General features: G+C 46.7%; 1 protein-coding gene across 3 annotated transcripts in view; it reads left to right on the top strand.

The window, feature by feature from the left end:
- Positions 1–19,165, top strand: part of LSAMP (limbic system associated membrane protein) — a 1,031,747-nt gene that overhangs the window by 704,441 nt on the left and 308,141 nt on the right. The window contains exon 2 of one of the 3 annotated variants that reach the window (XM_051623572.1): positions 4,438–4,516. In XM_051623572.1, coding sequence (XP_051479532.1) covers positions 4,438–4,516 — 79 coding nt within the window. Of the gene's footprint in view, positions 1–3,869; positions 4,517–19,165 lie in introns of those variants that run through there. The other 2 variants (XM_051623564.1, XM_051623582.1) reach the window with 2 other exon arrangements.

The raw sequence follows: 19,165 nt of genomic DNA, 5'->3' as shown, positions 1-19,165 counted from the left end.
AAGTTTCCATGGATCGCTCTTTACTTTTAGCCACCTCAAATGCAAAAAAACAACAACCCATCCCGATTTTGTGGCCAGAATCCATGCTCTAAGCTTCTGTTGGCTCGCCATGAAAAGCAGATGGCTCTTCAGGCTTTGACAATGTCAGTCCCTGAGTATCTCTAAAACTGAGCTGGTACACAGGTGGGCAGAGGTGACCTGAATACCAGTCCCAGAGCATCTCAGCATCTCTTATTTCAGTGGAGGCTGCCTACCCAGGGCCAGCATGGAGGGTCTCTCCTTCAGCCAGCTTAGACACCTAGGCTGTGATGTCTTCAGTGCATTTCCTCAAAGCTGGGGAGAGTAAGGCAAGCTAGGCTGTGTCTGTTTGTGCTGCCACTTTCCTTCCAGCTTGCACACAGAGACATCCCATACCCACAGTCTAGAAACACAGACACCTTCCTAAAGCTGCCATCCAGGCATTTCTGTCCTGTCTTTGGTGGTGTCACACAGCCTGTACTCATCAAAAGGTGTTGCTCTAGGCCATGTTCCCAGCAAGCAGGGTGTAAATGTTTTGAGTTGGAAGAGGATGATGCAGTGCCTGTAAGGTTGGGTTCATGCTGCCCCATTCATTCCTGAACTGCATAGAGACAAAATTTGGTGAGGCAGGCTGACCCTGCCAGTCCTGCACCTACCAGGAGTATTGGGAAGTGGTGTTACAGATGGCAGTACGGATTTGTGGTGTCTGCACTCCCATTGTTTACCTGAATTCTTCCTCAAGTTTTTAGGAGGTAGGAAAGTTAGAAAGCAGACCTGCTGCTTCATTATCTGTTTCCAGCAGAGGGAGATGGGTCCAGAGAGTTATTTCTTCTGGGAACACGTACAAAAATAACATTATTTATTTTTCTCATGAGGCTTTCTCCTAGGCTTTGTGTGATTTCTGCTTCTTTGGCCTTTTATACCCAGGCAACCCCTTTTTTTCTTCTGTACAATTCTAAAAGCAAATAAGACCTATTAGCTTCAGGTTTTGGTTTTATTTTTTCCCAAGGTTTACGAGCCCCTCCAGGGAATTTCTTCCTCAACACTGTTTTTGTTATGATTATGATTATTAGTATTAAATAGCTATGCTGCAGTAGCTCTAATGAGGATTGTATAAATGTATAAGAAGATGAAGACTTCCCTGGCAGTTCCATTTCAGTGGAAAGAGGCCCTCGAGTCCACTGTGACACAACCCCCCCTTTGTCGGGAAGCATGGCCACGTGCAGTCCCACTGTGAGTTGGGATGTTACTGGAGTCTGGGGACAAGATTCCTTCCTTATCCCTCCCTGAAACCCCCTCTGTCGTTTTCTGTATAAAACATATTGGTGCCACTTTCCATGAACTATATTTAACTAAGCATTAAATTTAGATTTAACTGGATAGTTATTGCCTCCTAAGTAAATACTCTGAGATAAGGAAATATTTAGTGAGCTCTAGCAGTTGGGTGGCAGATGCTTCTTGCATTACATAATAGTTAATCTTTGACAAATATGTTTTCCTTACTCCAGTGGCATTTAATTAACATACAATAGCTCTTATTAAATGTAGATGAAACATATGTGGGAGACCTTTGTAAAAAGGATCCATACCACTGTCTGACATGCAAGAGGGATGTGTTTCTATCATTGGTAACTTCATATGGGACAGGATCTTTTAGCTGTATTTGAACTCTGTCATAAGAGTGTAGAGGTTTCCTTTGGTGATGCCCATGACCTGGGATGCCAGCAGCCTGATGGCATCTCTCTGTCACTTGTGCTGTCCAACACCCTAGAGTGGTGGCTGCCAGTCTATCAGCAGCATGGCCTTCTTCAGAGAAAATACCCTTGTCAGATGAAATCTCTCTCTGCAGTAGCTTGGGAACATCCAGTATGTGGATTAACCCCTTAGCTCCTTTTTGGGGCTCCCACTTTCTGGTGCCATCCATGTGGAGTGTCGTGCAGGGGAAATTTCTGAGTCTGATCACTTCTTGACTTGAATACAAAGCAGTCATCTCTTTTGCCACTGCATGCATGGCATTTGAGCAATGGTGTCATGACCTTAGCCCTTAATTTCTGGGCCTTTAACACACGCAGGGATTGTTTAAGTACTCATAAGACAACATGGCCTTTCCATACCAAGGCTGCAGGGGCCAGTTTCTAGGGGTTCAGAAAGCAACTGGACACATTCCTGAAAGAAGAAAATCAATTGAGGGCCATTAACTACAAAGACACTGCCACTGGCTGGGGACATGCCTTAGCCACAAATGGCTGGAAATCAGAGAAGTGCTCTGGATCAGTACCATTGCACACTTGTTTTCTGCTTGTGCTCTGCCCTAGGCGCTGGCTTTAGGCTGCACTCTGAGACCAGACATAGGGTTATAGGGACCTTTGATCTGGTCTCATGTGGCAATTTGTACGACACAGAGTCATTCCTTTTATCTCTCCAGTTTGGGTGCCCTGTATCCCCATAAGGCTCCAGGACTAGAGGTGAAGCAGGCAGCATACAAGACCTGTTTTTTTTCTCTTTTACTGAAAACACATGCAGCAGTGTTGTGAAGTGCAGGGCAGCAACTCACAGCAGAGTTCCCCTTAGCTCTTCTGGCACCTGCTTCTCTGGCTGACCTCCCTCAAACCACCTCATCCCTCATTGCTTCCCCCTCCCTGCCCCACATTGCTTTGGCCACAGAAGGGTTACGCTAGTGAAACATCCCCAAGGAGCAGCTCTCCTCATCCCTCTTTGCAGGCAGAGGAGGGCCGGCTGGGGGAATGAATGGCAGGCAGGCATCAGCAGTAAAACATACGGCTTATTCCTCTCCATTAATTTAATCTCCCTTCTCATGCGACGGTGACGGTGATGGCATGTGAGCTATGGGAGCGTTCCCGGGTGGGCAGCGATGCTGGTGCTGCTGGTGCTGCTGGTGCTGCTGCTGCTGCCGGGCTGGGGGCTCAGCTGCGGGCGCTGGCAGTCGGGGAGGACAGGCCGAGTATTCACACTGCGGGCAGCTCAATACCAGCATTGTCTCCGGTCTATCCCTCAAAGGCTGGGAAAAGAGGTGGGGGGCGGGAAGGGCTGAGTGGAGAGAGGTGGGAGGGAGGTGGAGGGTGGGAGGGATGTTCAACTGTGTATGTGGTGAGAGGAAAGTCTGAGGGGGGGGGGGGGGGGAAAGCAAGGTTTGAGGCTGCAGAGACAGTTGCCAAGATTGCTTCTCTGTAAATCAGCTTGCTTGTGGCTTCAGGCCGCAAAGCCAAGTTGTTTGCACTTTTGGCCACAGCTTCCTCGCCTTCCCCCTCGCCTTCCCTCAGTATTTTCTCTAGTGAATATTGGCCGTATCTTCCTCCATCCTCTCTGCCCCGCTCTGCCAGTACCTCCCGCTGCTCCTGCCTTCTCCTCTCAGTTCCCCGGTTGCACTCCCCTTCTCCCTCTTTCCCCCATCCTTCTTCTTCCAGCTCCCTCTTCCTCTCCCATCCCCTTCCTCTCTGTCTCTCCCTCCTCCCCTTTCCAGCCCCCAGCCCCCTCTCCCTCGGGGTTCCCCCCCCCCCCACTCTGTTCTCCAGCCCTCTTCCTTTCACATGCCCCCTCTCCCTGCTGCAGTGCCCCCCTCCCTCCCCTTCCCACCGGCCCCCCAAAGCCCGGCCCGGCCGCCGAGCCGTTCCCCTGCCCGCCCGGGGCATCTCCATTCCCCGGCAAAGGGGAAGGGGGATCGGGGCGGGCTGAGCCCCCAGGAGAGGGACGGGAAGCCCCGCTCTCCGCTTCCCTCCCGCGCTCGCTGCCGCTGTGGTGCCGAGCTGCCGTCTCACGAGTGAGGCTCCCTCCTCCCGCCTCGCTCCCTCCCTTCGCTCGCTCGCTCCCTCCCTCCCTCGCTCCGCCTGGGAAAGTGGGTTAGGAAGGGAGCTCGGGGCTGGGAGGCTGCACAGCCGCGCACTGGAGCAGGACCATCCACTCGCTCAGCCCGGCGGCACAGGACTCGTCTTTTCCTTTTCCTTTTTTTCCACCTCTCTCCGTAACTCCAAACGGGTCGATTTAATTGTTATTATTTTTTAATTATCTTCTTACCTGACTTTTTCCTCTTGCTTTTTTTTTTTTTTTTTTTTAATTGAAGCTTGTGCTAGGACTTTTTTTTTTTCTTCTTTTTTGAAAGCCTTATATCAAGAAAAGGGGGGAAAAGAAGCCATCAAGAGACTGAAAAGAGCAAGAGAAAGTGGCAGCTAAGAAGGACTGTGAAATCACCTCCCCTTTCGGGGGCTGTCGATCATAGCAAGAGTTGTACATTATCACTACTATTTTTCTTTCTCCATCCATCTATCCACATAGACACGCAGAGGGAGCGAGCCAAGTACAGACAGTGAAACTCGACGAGACCAGCCATGGTAGCAAGGGCTCAGCCTGATCGGAAACAATTACCGCTGGTCCTACTGAGATTGCTTTGCCTTCTCCCTACAGGGCTGCCAGTCCGCAGCGTGGATTTTACCCGAGGTACCGATAACATCACCGTGAGGCAGGGGGACACAGCCATCCTCAGGTAGGGCATTTTGCCAACTTTTCCTTTTCTCTCTCTGTGTGTATCTATATTTTTACATATGCAACACATGCATATGATGTGATGTAGGTTTGTGTGTATATGTCTCTGTGAGAGTGTTATTTTACCTCTCGAACTGCAGTAGCAGCAGCTGCTACAAATGAGCTCTGCGTGTGTGTTTGTGCTTTAATATTAAAAAAAAAAAAAAATTGCAAAGCTTTTGAAAACCTCTTGCCACTACTCTCCTCTGTATAGTCTCTGGATCAAAAGAATTTCAGTGGGGAAAGATCTGTTTGTGTGCCAGCTCTCGTGAACGTACATTTTCCACCAGCCCTGCAGTATCAATAGAGAAATCGAAAAGGGATCCAGCTGTGCTTGCCAGATGTTCCATTGATCTTCCCGTACTTCCTTTTGTACCTATGCAAAAACTTTATCCTTGGTGCTGCCAGAACTCTTAGGCAAGTTCTTTTATTTTTCTGCCTGCATGGAGGGGAGATGGATACAGTAGTTGAAAAGGCTGGTGAAAAAATGGTGTAAGAGCTCCAACATTTATGAAGCTTTTATCTCGTTCACTGTGTTGTTTTTGTTGCAGGGCTAAGTAAAAGAGTGTATGCTGTGCCAGCGTAACTGAGTGGTTGTGATGAGAGTGTCTTTGCACATGAAGACTTGTTCACTGGTAGTATCAAGTGCTATATTTCTGTATTTGTCGTGCAGGTTTTCTAAAGGTAGTTCTGAGGCTACTTTGGCTTTCAGTCAGGAGAGTCCCAAGTAGCTGAAATGCAGTCATCTTTTTTTCCTGCAGGTTTCTTTTTCAAATTCTGCCTTACTCAACTTACCTGCAGTAACTTCCCTACTGAAGGAAAATTCTGTGCATGTGTGTGTGCAAACGCATGCTGTGTATTAGGGCTATAAAACTACTGGACATAATTTAAAATAAGTCTGTAATCTATATGAGGAGCTGATAGTGCACAAACCCTGAAGTACCAAGGGAGCAATTCCCTAGCAAAGCTAACAGCAGCAGCAAAGTTTTCTTTCTCTTTCTCTGAAATAAATCCTGCTAGATGTCACCAAATGGTCTGCTACATGATTCCCTGTGTCCTGTATCCCTCCCATTTAATGACAGAGGGGTATGTGAGCTAGCAAGATGAGATCAGGGAAGAAGGATGCTAGAAGAAAAATATGTGTGTATCTCTTAACTCCCGTGTGCTGGTTTGGTTTGACCCTGGAATATCCATTCAGCAGCTTCCATTCCCCAGCTTTCCAGGCTTGTTAACTCGCATGTAAGATTTATCCACACAGAGTAATAGGATTTACAGAGTAATTCATCTGCCTTGCATATGCAAAGGGTTTAGATGCAACATAGTAAACACCTAACAAGGGGTGTTGCCTCTGACTCCTGGTTCCTTTCCTCTCCCTTCCACTCACTAGCAATTAATACATCCCATTAACCCTTTTCTAGCAGGACTCCCAGCTGACTTACCCCATTTTTAAAAGCAAATCACTTCCATCAATCATTTATTTTGGAGAGGCTGCTCAGGCAGATGTTTGCTGGCATATGTTTGGTACATACAGCAGCAGACAAGTCATTAAGCTCACTTGCCCAGCCAGGGGTCAGTGGATTTCTATTTTCCACTTAACCTTGGGGCTTTTGAGTTTATCTAGACGCTGTGTGCTAAAGCTGCATTTGCAGCAGAGAGGGCTGAGTGAATGGTGGAGATGGTGCCTGCATGTGCTGCATGTGAAGCATTCCTCAGCAAGCTCGATGAGGCTGCATGGGAGAGTGGCTTCAGTGTTTGTGTGTGGCTTGCCAGTGTTATGTCAGGCACTAAAATAAAACACCTGAGTATGATGATCCAGCTGTGTCAGCCAGATGTGTGCCAAATGGCACAGTCTGCAGGAGCAGCACATCACCCGGCCGAGTAACTGCTTGCCCCAAGCAATTCAGTGTTTGTGGCAGGCAATGTTTCTGTCAAAGAGACTGTGGCCAGTGTACAGGCTTTACCTCTCTCAGCTGCCTTCGTAAGCTCTTTAAGCAGGTGTGGCTGGCTATACTCTTTTCATGTTTCCTAGGAAGGGCAGTTGTCTCCCCTCCCTTTCCCTGGAACCAGCCCCAGGTTTCTGGGTCATTTAAGTTACACCTTCAGAGGAGAGGCAGAACCCAGGCTGTGCTGGGAGACAGGACTGCCACATGAGGCTGGAAGGGGTGAGATTTCCCTGTGTCCGGTATACTTTAGGTTCTCCAGGATGGCATTCAGTTTTAAAGCAATGGTTGATTTGCTGGCTTCCTCCTTGCTGTTTTCTCTGCCCCTCCAAAACATAGCTCACTTTAAGACATCCTCGTGTTTGAAAAACTCCCAGCATCTTGCACTTCCTGCCTATAGATCCACTGGCGACAATGCAAAGGGAAGAGCTAGATGAAGAAAAGATATTAGAGGATCTGTACTAACTGTGCTCAGAACAGATCTTTACCTCCATAGAGAGGTACCTCTGTAAGAGATTTCTCTACAGAGATGGTATCACCTATCTTTGCTATGCATCTGTTTCAGAGGGAGAAGGGAGTGTGGAGCAGCAGTGCCCAGTAGCTCCATCCAGTAGCTTGATGGGAAAGGTAAATGTAGGAGGGCGGCAAAATTATATGCAGTTGGAGAGAATTAAAAGTGATGTACACAGTGTTAGTACAACAAAAAACATTTTGTCTGTGTAAATTGTGTCACAAATCACTTGGCAAAACACTGAAGACAGGGTATTCTGGACGATTCTTCTCCTTTGAGGCCTTATACATTTGTATATAGTGTTACACTGGTAGGTGGAAGAATGGGTGGGTGGACTGATCTATGAAGTGGAGAAAAGTAGTTTATTATAAGCCCTAATGTTCCTAAGTGAAGCCCTTCCTCTGCAGCTTGTTACTCAGAATAGAATTGTTCTAGGAAGTTTGGCTATGACTTTTTTAAGCTGTGGCATTTAAAATATTCTTTTTCTATGGACTTTTAAAAAATGTTCCTAACTCTATACTGGCTTATCTCCTAAACGACCTGGCATCAGATTTGATTCATTTGTTGGCCTTGCTGAAAGCTGATGACTTTTAGTGAGTATTTGGCATGGGGGAGTTAGTCAGGGAATTGTGAAGGGAGAGAATAAAAATAGCTTGTGATAGACTATCCATAGGGAAAAGAGTAATGATCAGCTCCTTAGAGCAAGGCTCAGAAGGGAGGAGGTGTCTGAGAGCTGCAACAGGTGAGAAGGAGTGAGCAGAGCTTCTGGTTTTTGGCCAGCTGCAACCAAGAAAAGAGAACAGGATGCTTCAAAGATGACACTGTATATCAGACAGCTTGTCAGATTTACTAAGGTTTCATTTTTTAACTCTGTTTTCAGCAAGTGAAGGAGGACACTGAACCTTATTTTGACTATTTGGAGGGAACTGTTTGCTACAATTCCTGGCAATGTTTTTGCTTGCAAGATCACAGTCATGAGCTTGTCAGGTTTTGTACGCAACTTCTCTGTTTGATGTTAGGGAGAAAAAGAATCTCAGAACAAGCACACAAAATATCCCCCAAAACTAACTGAAATGGGAAAAGAAAAACAAGCCCCAGCCCCAAATCTTCTTTCTGTTTACCTGCCCCTAGCATCCTCTTCCACCTCAAGTACCCTGCAACTGTTGGGCGAGTCAAGCAAGGGAACCTGTGCTTTGGTATGCACTTTCAGTGTAGGGAAAGAATGAGAAATAGGAGGACATTGGCTAAGCCAAGACGTGCAATAGCAAAGGGCAACTGCTGCAAACTGGGAAGAGAGGGAACTGTACCTCTGTATTTGGCCCTTAAGATGGGTTAGAAGCAAAATGGCAATGGAATCAGTCCATGCTGTAGGACCAGATGCCTGTACAACATGTCAGCGAATAAGATCAGCTCTCTCAGGAACCGTTACCCCAAAGTGCCTTTAAAGCACTGTTCTGAGGACATCAGTGGGGCTTGCAGGTTTTCCAGGCCTTTCAGTAGTCCTGGCACAAGAGCAGATTTGGCTTTTAGTGACTTCTGAAATGGAGCTCATCACTATGGAATCAAAATGGGTCACATCCCTGTTCCCATCCACTCAGTTATACCAGTACAATTCCACCAAGCCCAAGGGCACTGCCAGAAATACCACATTTGTCTTTGGGGCAGATTCCTGGGGACTGCTAATAAAGAGGTACAAGTGACTCATACAGGGCTTAAACTGCTGAGCAGTGCTCAGATGATGCTCAGCCCATTGGAGAACTGGCATCTCGCCAAGGCCAGAATTTGGCTCATTGTTCTTGAGTTTTTCCAAGCATCAACTTTTCATCCAGAATTAAATCAATCTGATGCTGATGCACTGATGAAAACCAACATTTAACTGAGTGTGCAATTTCCACTTTTACCAGGTATTTTTAACTGATACGAAGTTTCAGGCTGATAGCACATTTAGGAACTTCTATTCTAATGGGTATTTGGTTTCTTCAAGTTACATCTATCAAAGGATGGGCTAGAATCAAATTACCAGCAGTAATGATAGTACTGTTGGTGTAATCCTGCAATATATGCAATTTATGCAAACTCTAGTTTTGGCTTCCCGCTATTTTGCTGATATTCTACATGGAGAGCTAAGCTAGGGGACAAAAGCACCTCAGACAAAGGAGCAACACAGCATCACAACAAAGTTTATGCCCTATACAGTGATTTAAAAAGAAAAGTAAAAGCTGTTCATATTACACTTCTAATTAGCATATAATTTATAACAGAGAGCACTGAGCTGAACCCTGTGCTAGAAATGAGAATAGGCATGTTCGAAGGTATAATGCTACATAATAATACAGTCTTGGCAGTGAAATTGTAACCTTGGTTATTAGTAGTATTGTAGTGGCACTTAAAGGCCACCACAAAGTTGAGGCACCCTTTGTATTAAGTGCCAAGTGAGCACAGAGTAAGAGATCCCATCTTTGCAGGGCATGTGGGCTATTAACTGGGAGGGGCAGAGGCTGGGGGTGGGCAGGAGGCACCCAGAGGTGAGGGGACTTGCCCAGGGTTGCTCAGCAGGGCTCAGGCACACTCAGCCTACTGACCTATCCATTAGCTTGTGTTGCCTTTGGCTCAGCCATGCAACAACCCAGCAAATGTGACAAATGAGGTTTCCATAGTACATCCTCATCTGCACTGATATTGAGTATAAGACCCAAAGAAACGCTCTTCTTTTTCTCCAGTATATGCAGAGCCTTCATTATCAAATCTAGTGTACATGTGTGGAGAGATTATGTCAGATTTTGTGCAAAAGGGGCTGTACTCTGCTGATACTTTCCTTTAAAAAAATATGTATAAATGTAGTAACAGATGATGTTGCAAAACTTAGAGGCCTGGCAACAGATGGTGCCATTATATGAAGGCACACATGCATATATCGATATGTGAGTGTGTGTGCATACATATGATAAAGGAAGGTGCAATATGTATATGGTCAGAGGCTGGCAATTAGCATCTCTCCATATACATGCACAATATTTATATATGGTGTGCCCAGTGGTGAGTGGGGCCTTTGCAGTGACACTTTTTCTGAAAATTGGGACTAACCCATCACAAGCAAAGGTGAAATGAATATTAGAAAAGGCTCTTTGGTAAAATTATGAATGTTTAATAACACTGTATGTATAATTTGCACTCAGAAAGATGGAGGAGGATAGACAGTATCAGATTGTATGGCTTTAACCTCCTCCCCTGAGTCTTTACACACACTTCAGTTTGCAGCTAAGTACCATATGTTTTCCTACTTAGTTGGCATTAAAATTTATATAGTGATACATGTTACCTGGAGTGTCTTAGAGTCAGTACCTCTTCCACTCTGCTCCCCTCCCGAGCAGGTAATGAGAAAAGACCCAGTCTTAAAATAGCTCACAGTTACTGGAATTGGCCATCTCATAACTATAAGTTTTCAAAATATATATTACACGTACCTGCCCTTTATATGCAGACCCACAGGCATATGATTCTGATGGAGCTATGGAGCCACAGCTCACTGCTGACACAGCGATGGGGCTTCAACGCGCTTATTGCGAGGCTGAATATAACCATTTTCATTGAAGGTACCTGGTTTTATTGTCCATCAAAATCCACTCTGGCTTGTGTGAACTTGTGCTCTGCTGGAGTAAGTGCAATGGAGGGCACAAGGGTGAAGTCAGGAATTTACTGAGTTTTCTTTTACTCTTCTCTCGCTGAAGAAGAAACTAATGTGATTTTCAGCTGAGCCTGACACCAAAGCATTTTCTTCAGGCTTCAGCCACATCTAACGTGTCCGGTTTTATGGTAAGTAATGGGAACTAATAACAATGAGTTTCACCTCTGTCTAGAAAACAGCTGTTTCAAAATAATCTGAACAGGCAGTCTCCCCTGTGCATGTATAATTCTGCAGATTTTTATTAGGAGCAACTGAGTTGTGCGGGAGAGGCCAGCTGTTACCCAAGAGTGCCCCCACTGTGCTCAGCCCATGCAAGGAGAGGAGAAATAGCCCTGCTGCAGCTCTCTTGATTTTACTGGGGTTGAGCATTTTTGGTCACTGCTAACTTGATGGAACTGGGCCCACTCAGACTGGGCTGGAGTTCAGCAGATATTTTGCAGAGACACATCTGCATGAGGTTTGGGGGTTGCGTGCTTATTATGCATGCCTGTGTGCAAGTGTGTGCTTCCCTACATTTGTTACTGTTTGGAAATGGAATGTGTCTTCTTGTGTGTAGTTGTACAAAATTTCATATACTTTGTCAAGTTGCAAGTTTTGTATTGGTAAGAGGCAGCACTGCACAGCATAACAGGCTGCTTGCTTGGAGGTCTGTGTGACTTTTTCCAACTCCTGAGCCTCAGTAACCATTGCTAGTGCTGCAAGTGTCCTTTTGCATTGATGTGCCACAGTTACTACAGCTGTAAAGGAAAAAAGCACTGAGTGAACAGACTATTGCATCTTCTGAGGTAGATCTGGCCAATACTGTCCCTTTCTAGTAGCAACCTGAACCACTTTCACCACTGAAATTTGCATTTTTGTAGTAGGAGGAAGTGATGAAAGCTTCTGAAGAGCAGGGAGGCTTGTTCTATTCACAGACCCTTCCCACCCTTCTGTGAGAGGGGAGACACACCCAAGTGGTTTCTGTTCATCAGTGCTTTCCTTAGATGGGCTCCTAGAGGAGCACTGGATTTACAAGGGGGAGAGCTCCAGCTCCCCAAACACCAAGCCCTGTGCTGTGCAGTTGTGGAACAAAATTGGGGTGTTCACACAGCTTTGCAGCCACCCCTTACAAAGCCACTGTACCCACCTCTCTCTGGGATATCAGGGTGACCATACTGGAGACACACTGCTGTCACTGCCCCTAACATGGTGTGACTTAGTGCATTAGTGTTGACAGTGTCTCTCTCATCAGGGATGGTGATGGTGCTTTCCAGTGTAGGAACCCAGTGATACTTTTAACTGTGAACCTGATGATACTTGCATGGCAGCTACCTCAGCACTCTCCATCCCAGGCTGGTCATCCACACTTGCACAAGGCCGGGCAAGGGAGACCGTGACTCAGAGCTGCACATCTGTTCACTTTTCACACCTCTCTGTGCAAACAAAACTCATGTTGAAATCCACTGGCAGGCAGCATCCATGCCTTAGAATAGTAAATACAAATCTCTCCCTCTCGTGTGTGTGTCTCTCTCTCTCTGTTATTAAGCTGACAGACACTTAGCCAATTATCCAGTCATCGTCTCAGCTGTATTTATGGAGGAGGAAGAGACAACGCACACAGCTCTTGTCTTCAGGGCTTCAGCTGAGTCTCCCTTGTGTGCTGTAGCATTTTCCCTTGTGTGAGCTGCTTAGGATTCTCAGGGAAAGGAACCAATGAAGGGGATGAGTTGCGGAGAGGGAGGGGGAAGCAGAGGGGTGGAAAAGGGTTTGCACCCCCAGACCAGGTGCACGCCAGAGTTGTCATTGTTTGCCATTGTTTTTGTGTTAAATTTGGCAGAGCGCGTGTCTTTGTTGCTGTATAAGGTTGCAATGGATGAGGAACGTGATGGCTGTGGGGACTTGCAAAGTTGTTTTGGCTGTGACAGGGCCAAGAGTCAGGAACTATGCAGTGGCAGACTGAGAGTCTTGTGCCTTAAGTGAAGGGGGCCACGTGTACTTGTGGACATAGTGTGAATCTGTGACTTGGCGCCAAAAGCCACCCCTAATCCCTGATGCGGTATTGTGCCTAGAGCATACAGCCTGGGCTGGCTCAAGTGTTTACTCTGAACAGCAGAATTTAGGCAAATAGCACTGAAGTGTTCTGTGAATATTTTCATGAATGTTAAAAATGAATTCACTTTGGCTGCAGCTGTGCTTCCTTTGTGTGCATGTTGTTTTTTTTTTCTCCCCCCCTTGTGAATAATCAGAGTGAATGAGTTTTCCTTGCCCTGATGTTCACGGACAGAACATTTTAACCAGGTTTGTAGCTAAGCAAACAAGGCTCTAGCTGCAACTTCTCCTGCTGGAAGTCCCTAGCTGAACAGATTTGCAGGAATGTGCCCCTTCCTCCCCACCCCCTCCAGACACTAATTTTGTGTGTATGACTGTGGTGCTCTTGTTAAATATTTATATAGGATGCTGCTTGGGGAGCACTGGACACAGTTCTTAAAACCCCTCATCACAGCCTGGGCATAAAAATAGTTGAACACATGAGACATGGAGCTGATCACAGCTTGAGCCACAGTAATTTATGTGCATGTGACAAGAGAAAATTACCTTTAAACTCTGCACCCAACCAGTCAATCTTACAGCAGCCTGTTTTTGCTAGGAAAGGTGCCTCGGGCCAAGCCTATCAAGTTCAGAAAAAGAAAGGTTAAAGTGTTCTAACATCATTATCTTTTCCTTTGGAGGAAAGGAGCCACAGTGGCAAGGCCTGGCTGAATGCTTCACACCAGCTCCTTCATAGTGAGTGCCATTCCCACCCCCAGCTCTGATTCCCAACAGGAGTCAGCAGGAATTTGCTCATGGTCAGGCCCATTTTTAACTTGTCAGGGAAAAGAAAGGAGAGTGTGTGACAGAGGGGACCAGGCATAAATAAGCATGCTGGAATTGGAAAATGCTCAAGAGGAGAGAAAAACACCACCGCTACAAGGTACTGACCTTACTGAGTACTGCAGGTAGGAAATCCTCATCTGTTCTGGGGTGTCCTCTGAGCTTGGAGAAAAGTGAGATTCAGAGAGTGATTACTCCCCGAAAAAATATTGTCCCCCTTCTGCCAAATACAATATAACACGATCTGTGGTCTCTCTCCCTACAGCTATAGAGTGGGGAGCCTGTGCCAGCTGAGATGGTTGTTTATTAGGGCTTCATGGGGAAAGGGGCATTTGAAACCCCCTCCTCCTATGAGCAGGGACATCTGTGAGCCATGACTCGGTGAATCCTGTTTGTCCCTTCAGAGCAGGCAGGTTTATTAGCAGTCCCCTTAAGTCAAAGGACAGGGGAGGTTTTCAGCTGGTGAAAGAAGATGGGGAAGGGCTACTGCAGCCCACCCTCCCTGTTTTGCCCCCTGCTGTCCCCTTAGCCTTCTGCACACTGGTTAAATGGGCGTGGTCCTACCACAGCCCCCTGACTCAAGCAGGCTCTGTCTCTCACCTCCAGCTGGCCCTGTTAGTGAGCTGGCCTTGCAGACTTACTCTGGCTGCATCTGGTTAGGAGGCCTGTTCCTGACAGCAGGGTGAGGACCTCAGAGAGCCACACCATTCTCCCCTTCCACAGGGACATCTCCCACCACCACCTTTTTGCTCTCTGAACAGCAGAACCTGCAAGGACCTTAAAACTCCACCATTCAACCCTGGCCAAAGCAGATCACTCCTTTTTAAGTAGTCCCTTTTGGATGCATTGGCTAACTTTCTCTAGCCAGTCACTGCTCTCACCGCCCAGTGACACCATGCTACTGACCATTGGGATGGCTGGCAGCACTGCAGAGAGGCAATCAGAGGCTGGAGCAAATGTGAGGGAGCAAACTACTTTCCAGAGTCCTTCAAGATGTCATAGAAAAACAATGCACACATTGACCCAGTGGCTGGCAGACACCTGCCATACAACCATACAGGCTTATTTGTCTGTTTCGGGGATGATGTGGCTATTTAATTGAAATCATTCCTGGGTGTGGTGGGGATGACATAGAGGTGCTGGCTGTGTCCTCAGCTGTGACTTACACTTGTAAGCAAGTACCTTGTAAATAGCTGACTTTGGGACCTTCTGATATGAAGCTAAGCAAATGCAGCACCCTTTTAGTGACTTTCCCCCTCAACTTTCCCACTGGTGGCAGTTGACTGAAATGGATCAACTTATTGATGGGGTATGCACAGGGGCAGACTTTGGGTAGTACTGGCCTCATGTTTATTAAAAAATAATCAAATCCAGGCAGAAAGCATAAAAAATAGATTGCTTTTCTCCCCAGGAGGCTACATAAGGCAGCCATGGCAGCATATGAGGGCAATGCACCTTAGACTGTACTAAATGTGGGCAGCAGTAATAGGAGATCCCATCCTGATGAGGAATAGAAAAGGACTTAACCTCTTTCACCAACTAGACCCACTCCTTAGGGCCTGTTGTTATTATAGCTACTACTGAGACTTGGAGTGTGCCCAAAGCCTTCGAGTAGTACACATGCTGTACCTCATCTGCCTTCCCTCCACTGCCATCCCTGGCAGTCTCTTGCCAGCAAGGAAAGAGGAGAGTGTATTGGCAGAGATTTGTCCACTGAGAGAGGAAGGGTGGATAAAGTTCATCAGAGAGAAAGACCTGAAATCTCTCTATCCTGTCTCCCTTCTTGCAAATTACACCCAGCTCCCTCTGCTTAGCATGCTCCCCCATCCAGCCTGCCACCTTGCTCAATGAAATTGTCTGTCACTACCCTTCCTTGCCTTCTCCATCTCCTCCCTCCTTTGCTTTTTCTCTCTGTCTCCTCCTCACCTTCTACCCCTCCCCAACATGCCCCTCTTCCTTTTCTTTCTTTCTCTTTGCTCAGCTCTTATCTCTTTTGAATTTATCTTATTTTGGACCTGGGAACAGGAATGGGGGGCTGGAGGAAAAGCAGAGAAGAATGGGGGAGCACCACTGTGACTGCAGAGCCCTGGCTTTTCTGCTGTAGATGACAGAGCAGGCTCTGAGCTCTCTTGTTTGGCCTGGCCACTCAATCAACACTCTGTATTCAGGCTGAGCCTGCAGAGTATTCCCAGTGTATTTATTTTCTGTTCCTACACAGAATGCCCAGTGCCAATTTGTCCTGGGATTTAATAGAAAGGAGTGTGTGTGGGAGGGGGCTGTGTCATCAGTGAAGCTCTTTCTCTTCCTAGCAGGAATATAGTTGGATGCCTGTTGCATCCCAGTGATCTGCTTCTCCTGCTTTCAATTGCAGCCCAAGTTGGAAACAAAGTTGAAGGAAAGCCCATCAATCAGATGGTCAACGGGCAAGAGCTGAGGCTGGAAGCTGGTGTGAAAGCCACCTTGCTGCTGTCAGCAGAGGAGCATGCTGCTGTGCTTCCTTGGTGTGCTGTGATTCTACTGCTGGAAGTTGGAAGGGGGCAGCTAGGGTTTTTTTTTCCTTTGTTGTAGCTCTTTCTTGGGTGAGAAGCTTGACATTCCTGCATGAAGATGACATGGGTGACCCAGATCATTACTGGGGTGCAGAACTGGGATTTTCTTATGCAGGCTGCAAATGCATTTAAAAGACAAGGCTGCTGCATTCTTAGGGAAAGTCCTTAGTGTTCAAAGTGCCAGACCTTGAAGAGAAGCAGCAGGTCTTTAGCTCATGAGTTAGGGTAATTTCAGCTAGATCTGTCCATTGCAGGAGAGGCTTTCCAGGAATTCCAGAGACAGCCCCACATGTTTGGTGTGGAGCCGTAAGATGCTACAGAAAACTAAAGCCAGCTGCTAATGCTGCAGCAGGGATGTTTCTTGGTGCTAGTCACAGTCACCCTTTATTATCCTCCTGTGGTGCCTTCATTTTGTGAGACTGGGACTCTGAAGCCTTTGGGGAAACACATGCATCCTGGCTGCTTTTACACCTAAGGGAAACCTGAGATTGGCATGCATAATCAGGAGCAGAAGGTGCTGCAGGCAATCTGTCTTCCTAGCACTGTATTAAGCCCATTTTAGTCCTTTCAGCTAAATATCAAAATATCTGTCCACCCACACATCCTCCCCACTGCATCAGCTGTGCTTAGGGATGGGCCATCTGTAGGACTTTTACCAGGGCAAGGGTGTCCACAGGGGTTCTTGCATAACATGCTTCATGCGTATTCATTGGCCTTTAGAGTGGCATTTCTTCAGTTCCTACTCTCCTGGCTGGTCTCCAGTACTGGCGATGAGTCAGAGGCATGCAGGTCTATCAATTTGAAAAGTGTGTCCCAAGGTGGAGGAACACCTGCACCTTTCTTCTTGCCTGAGTGGGGAAGTGGTGCTTAAATGCAGGCCAGGTGAGTCAAGGACCTCGGATGTAGTCAGATCAGTTAGTCTTTTAAATGCCCTTTGGGTTTTTTTCCCCACATGAAGCTCAAAGTGGAAGCAGCATCCAGCTCCCAGAGAAGAGAGAAAGCAGGGCATGCAGCAGATTAACAGCATCACTCTGGACCGTCTTACTGCATGCCACACTGTGCTCTACTCTAGATGTGTCCCTGCTTCAGGGATAGTATTGGCTGCTTGCTGATCACTGTATACACTGAAGAAGAGTCATGTGTCTGTTTGGGGTACTTTACATTTCTAGGGAGATGTGGAGCAGTTGGATGAAGTCCAGAAGAGAGAAGTGGGAATGATCAGAAGTCTAGACAGCATAGTTAGTGAGGAGAGATGGCTGGAAATGGGGCTTTTAGACCTAAGGAAGAGGGGACTGTGTGTGATATCAGTTACAATATGCAGGTACCTAAGATAAAAAAGAAAGGAATTATGTTTTGTGCAGGAGAAGACAGGAAAAAATGGTATAAGATTGCAGTAAGAGAGACAGGCTAAATGGCAGTAAGAATTCTGCAACAGTAAAGATGGCAAAACATTGAATCAAATTGCCTTGGTAGGCCATGTAGCTCCATCACTGGAGGGCTTTAAGGACATACTAGACATGTATGAGGAGTGACAGATGCCACAAATGACAAAGTAGGGCTGGCCCATCCTTCACAGAGAAGATCACACTAGATGATTCCTTTGGGTCTCTTCCACCCCTGCTTATCAATTCTGTGCAGCCTTCAGGCTCAGAGAATGGCAGGAGCATGGGCAGAAACACAGCTGAAAGGTTCAGAGACGTGCCACAGCAAGAAGCCAAATGGGCCTGGCTGGCAGGTCTTTACCCATTTCTTCTAGTGTGGCTGCCCTTCTTCCTTCCATCTCAGGAGTGTAGTGTGCTTCAAGGAGTCTGTAGTCAGTGTCATTCTAGTCTAAGCATGTGAAACTTAACATGGCTGGCAAACAGAAGTAGGAATCAGTGTCAAGACTATCTCTAAAACTGATACTCTTTCAGAGGCACTCAGATCTTTTCCTCATCCACTGTCCTTGGAGAGCCATAGAACTTGGAGAATGTTTTACCTCAAGTCTGATAGGAAAAAAAAAAATTGAGGGCTCAGTGCTTTATCCTGGGAAAGCCTGTTGGTGTTGCTGAATGTTCACCTCATGAGGCTTTGTCAGCATGTTCGGCTAATGAAATGTCACCTTTCTCTGGTGTGACATCACCTTGTACCTTGGGATATAAGCCTGTGAGATTCAGGGTCTACATGAGGTGTGGACATGGTACAGTGTATGAACGCTTTAGGGCTTTTCACCACTGGGCAGGTGGCATGTGACACAAGACACAAAGCAGGGCAGAAAGCAAGCCTTGCAATCTCTGAATGTCATGCCTTAAAAATTGAACTGGGTGACTTACAGAGACACATGAAACAACCAGAAAACTTGAGTGGAGTGAGGATGTGGGAGAAGGTAGAGAAAGGATGTTTTAGGAGGTTGAGGAACAAGTTAAGAGAGGAAAAGCTGTCTGGGGAAGAGTGTACAAGGGCTTGCTGTTAAGTTTGGATGAATGTGTTTGGTCTTAATCTTTCTTTGGCTGTAGTGACCTGGGCTGATGCTAACCTGGCCAGGCAAGCTGCCAGAGACTGTTTCCATTGCTCACCTATCGTCCACTCTCATCCTGTCTCCACCTCCTGTTTTCTTGTCAGCATTTCTCTCCCAGACATCGATTGGCTCATCTCAGTGATTTTAAGCATAGAGAGAAGCTTCCTCTTAGCGGTGAGAGATAATCAAGCTGAATATTACCCATCTCTGAAGTGCAGGCAGTCTGTGAGCAGAGCCAAAGTCAATATCTTGGCAGATGTTGCCTTGTATTGATTTATCTTCTCCCGGAGCAGGGTAGATGGCCTCGAAGAAAGCAGCAATCACCTGGCCAAGCCCCAAAACATTTGCAGGATATGTTAGCTTGCTTGATTTGGTCTCAAGAAGCTGCTCTCCTTAGTGTCTGGGAGTAGAAGAGCATGGTGCCAAAGTCACAAATCCACCCTTCGCTTCTGTGTTCAGATTGGTGTTACTTCTTGTGCCGAGACAGATCCTGGGCTCAGAGCACTGGCTCATGATGCTGAGCTAAGCCAGTCTCATTTACTGGCTTAATGGAGCAAGAAAGCACTTGTCTGTGCTGCT

Source organism: Apus apus, chromosome 1, assembly GCF_020740795.1.
Source record: "Apus apus isolate bApuApu2 chromosome 1, bApuApu2.pri.cur, whole genome shotgun sequence".
NCBI classification, from domain to species: domain Eukaryota; kingdom Metazoa; phylum Chordata; class Aves; order Apodiformes; family Apodidae; genus Apus; species Apus apus.
The sequence above is the reverse complement of the archived record's forward strand: the minus strand, read 5'-3'. Positions and strand labels throughout refer to the sequence as shown.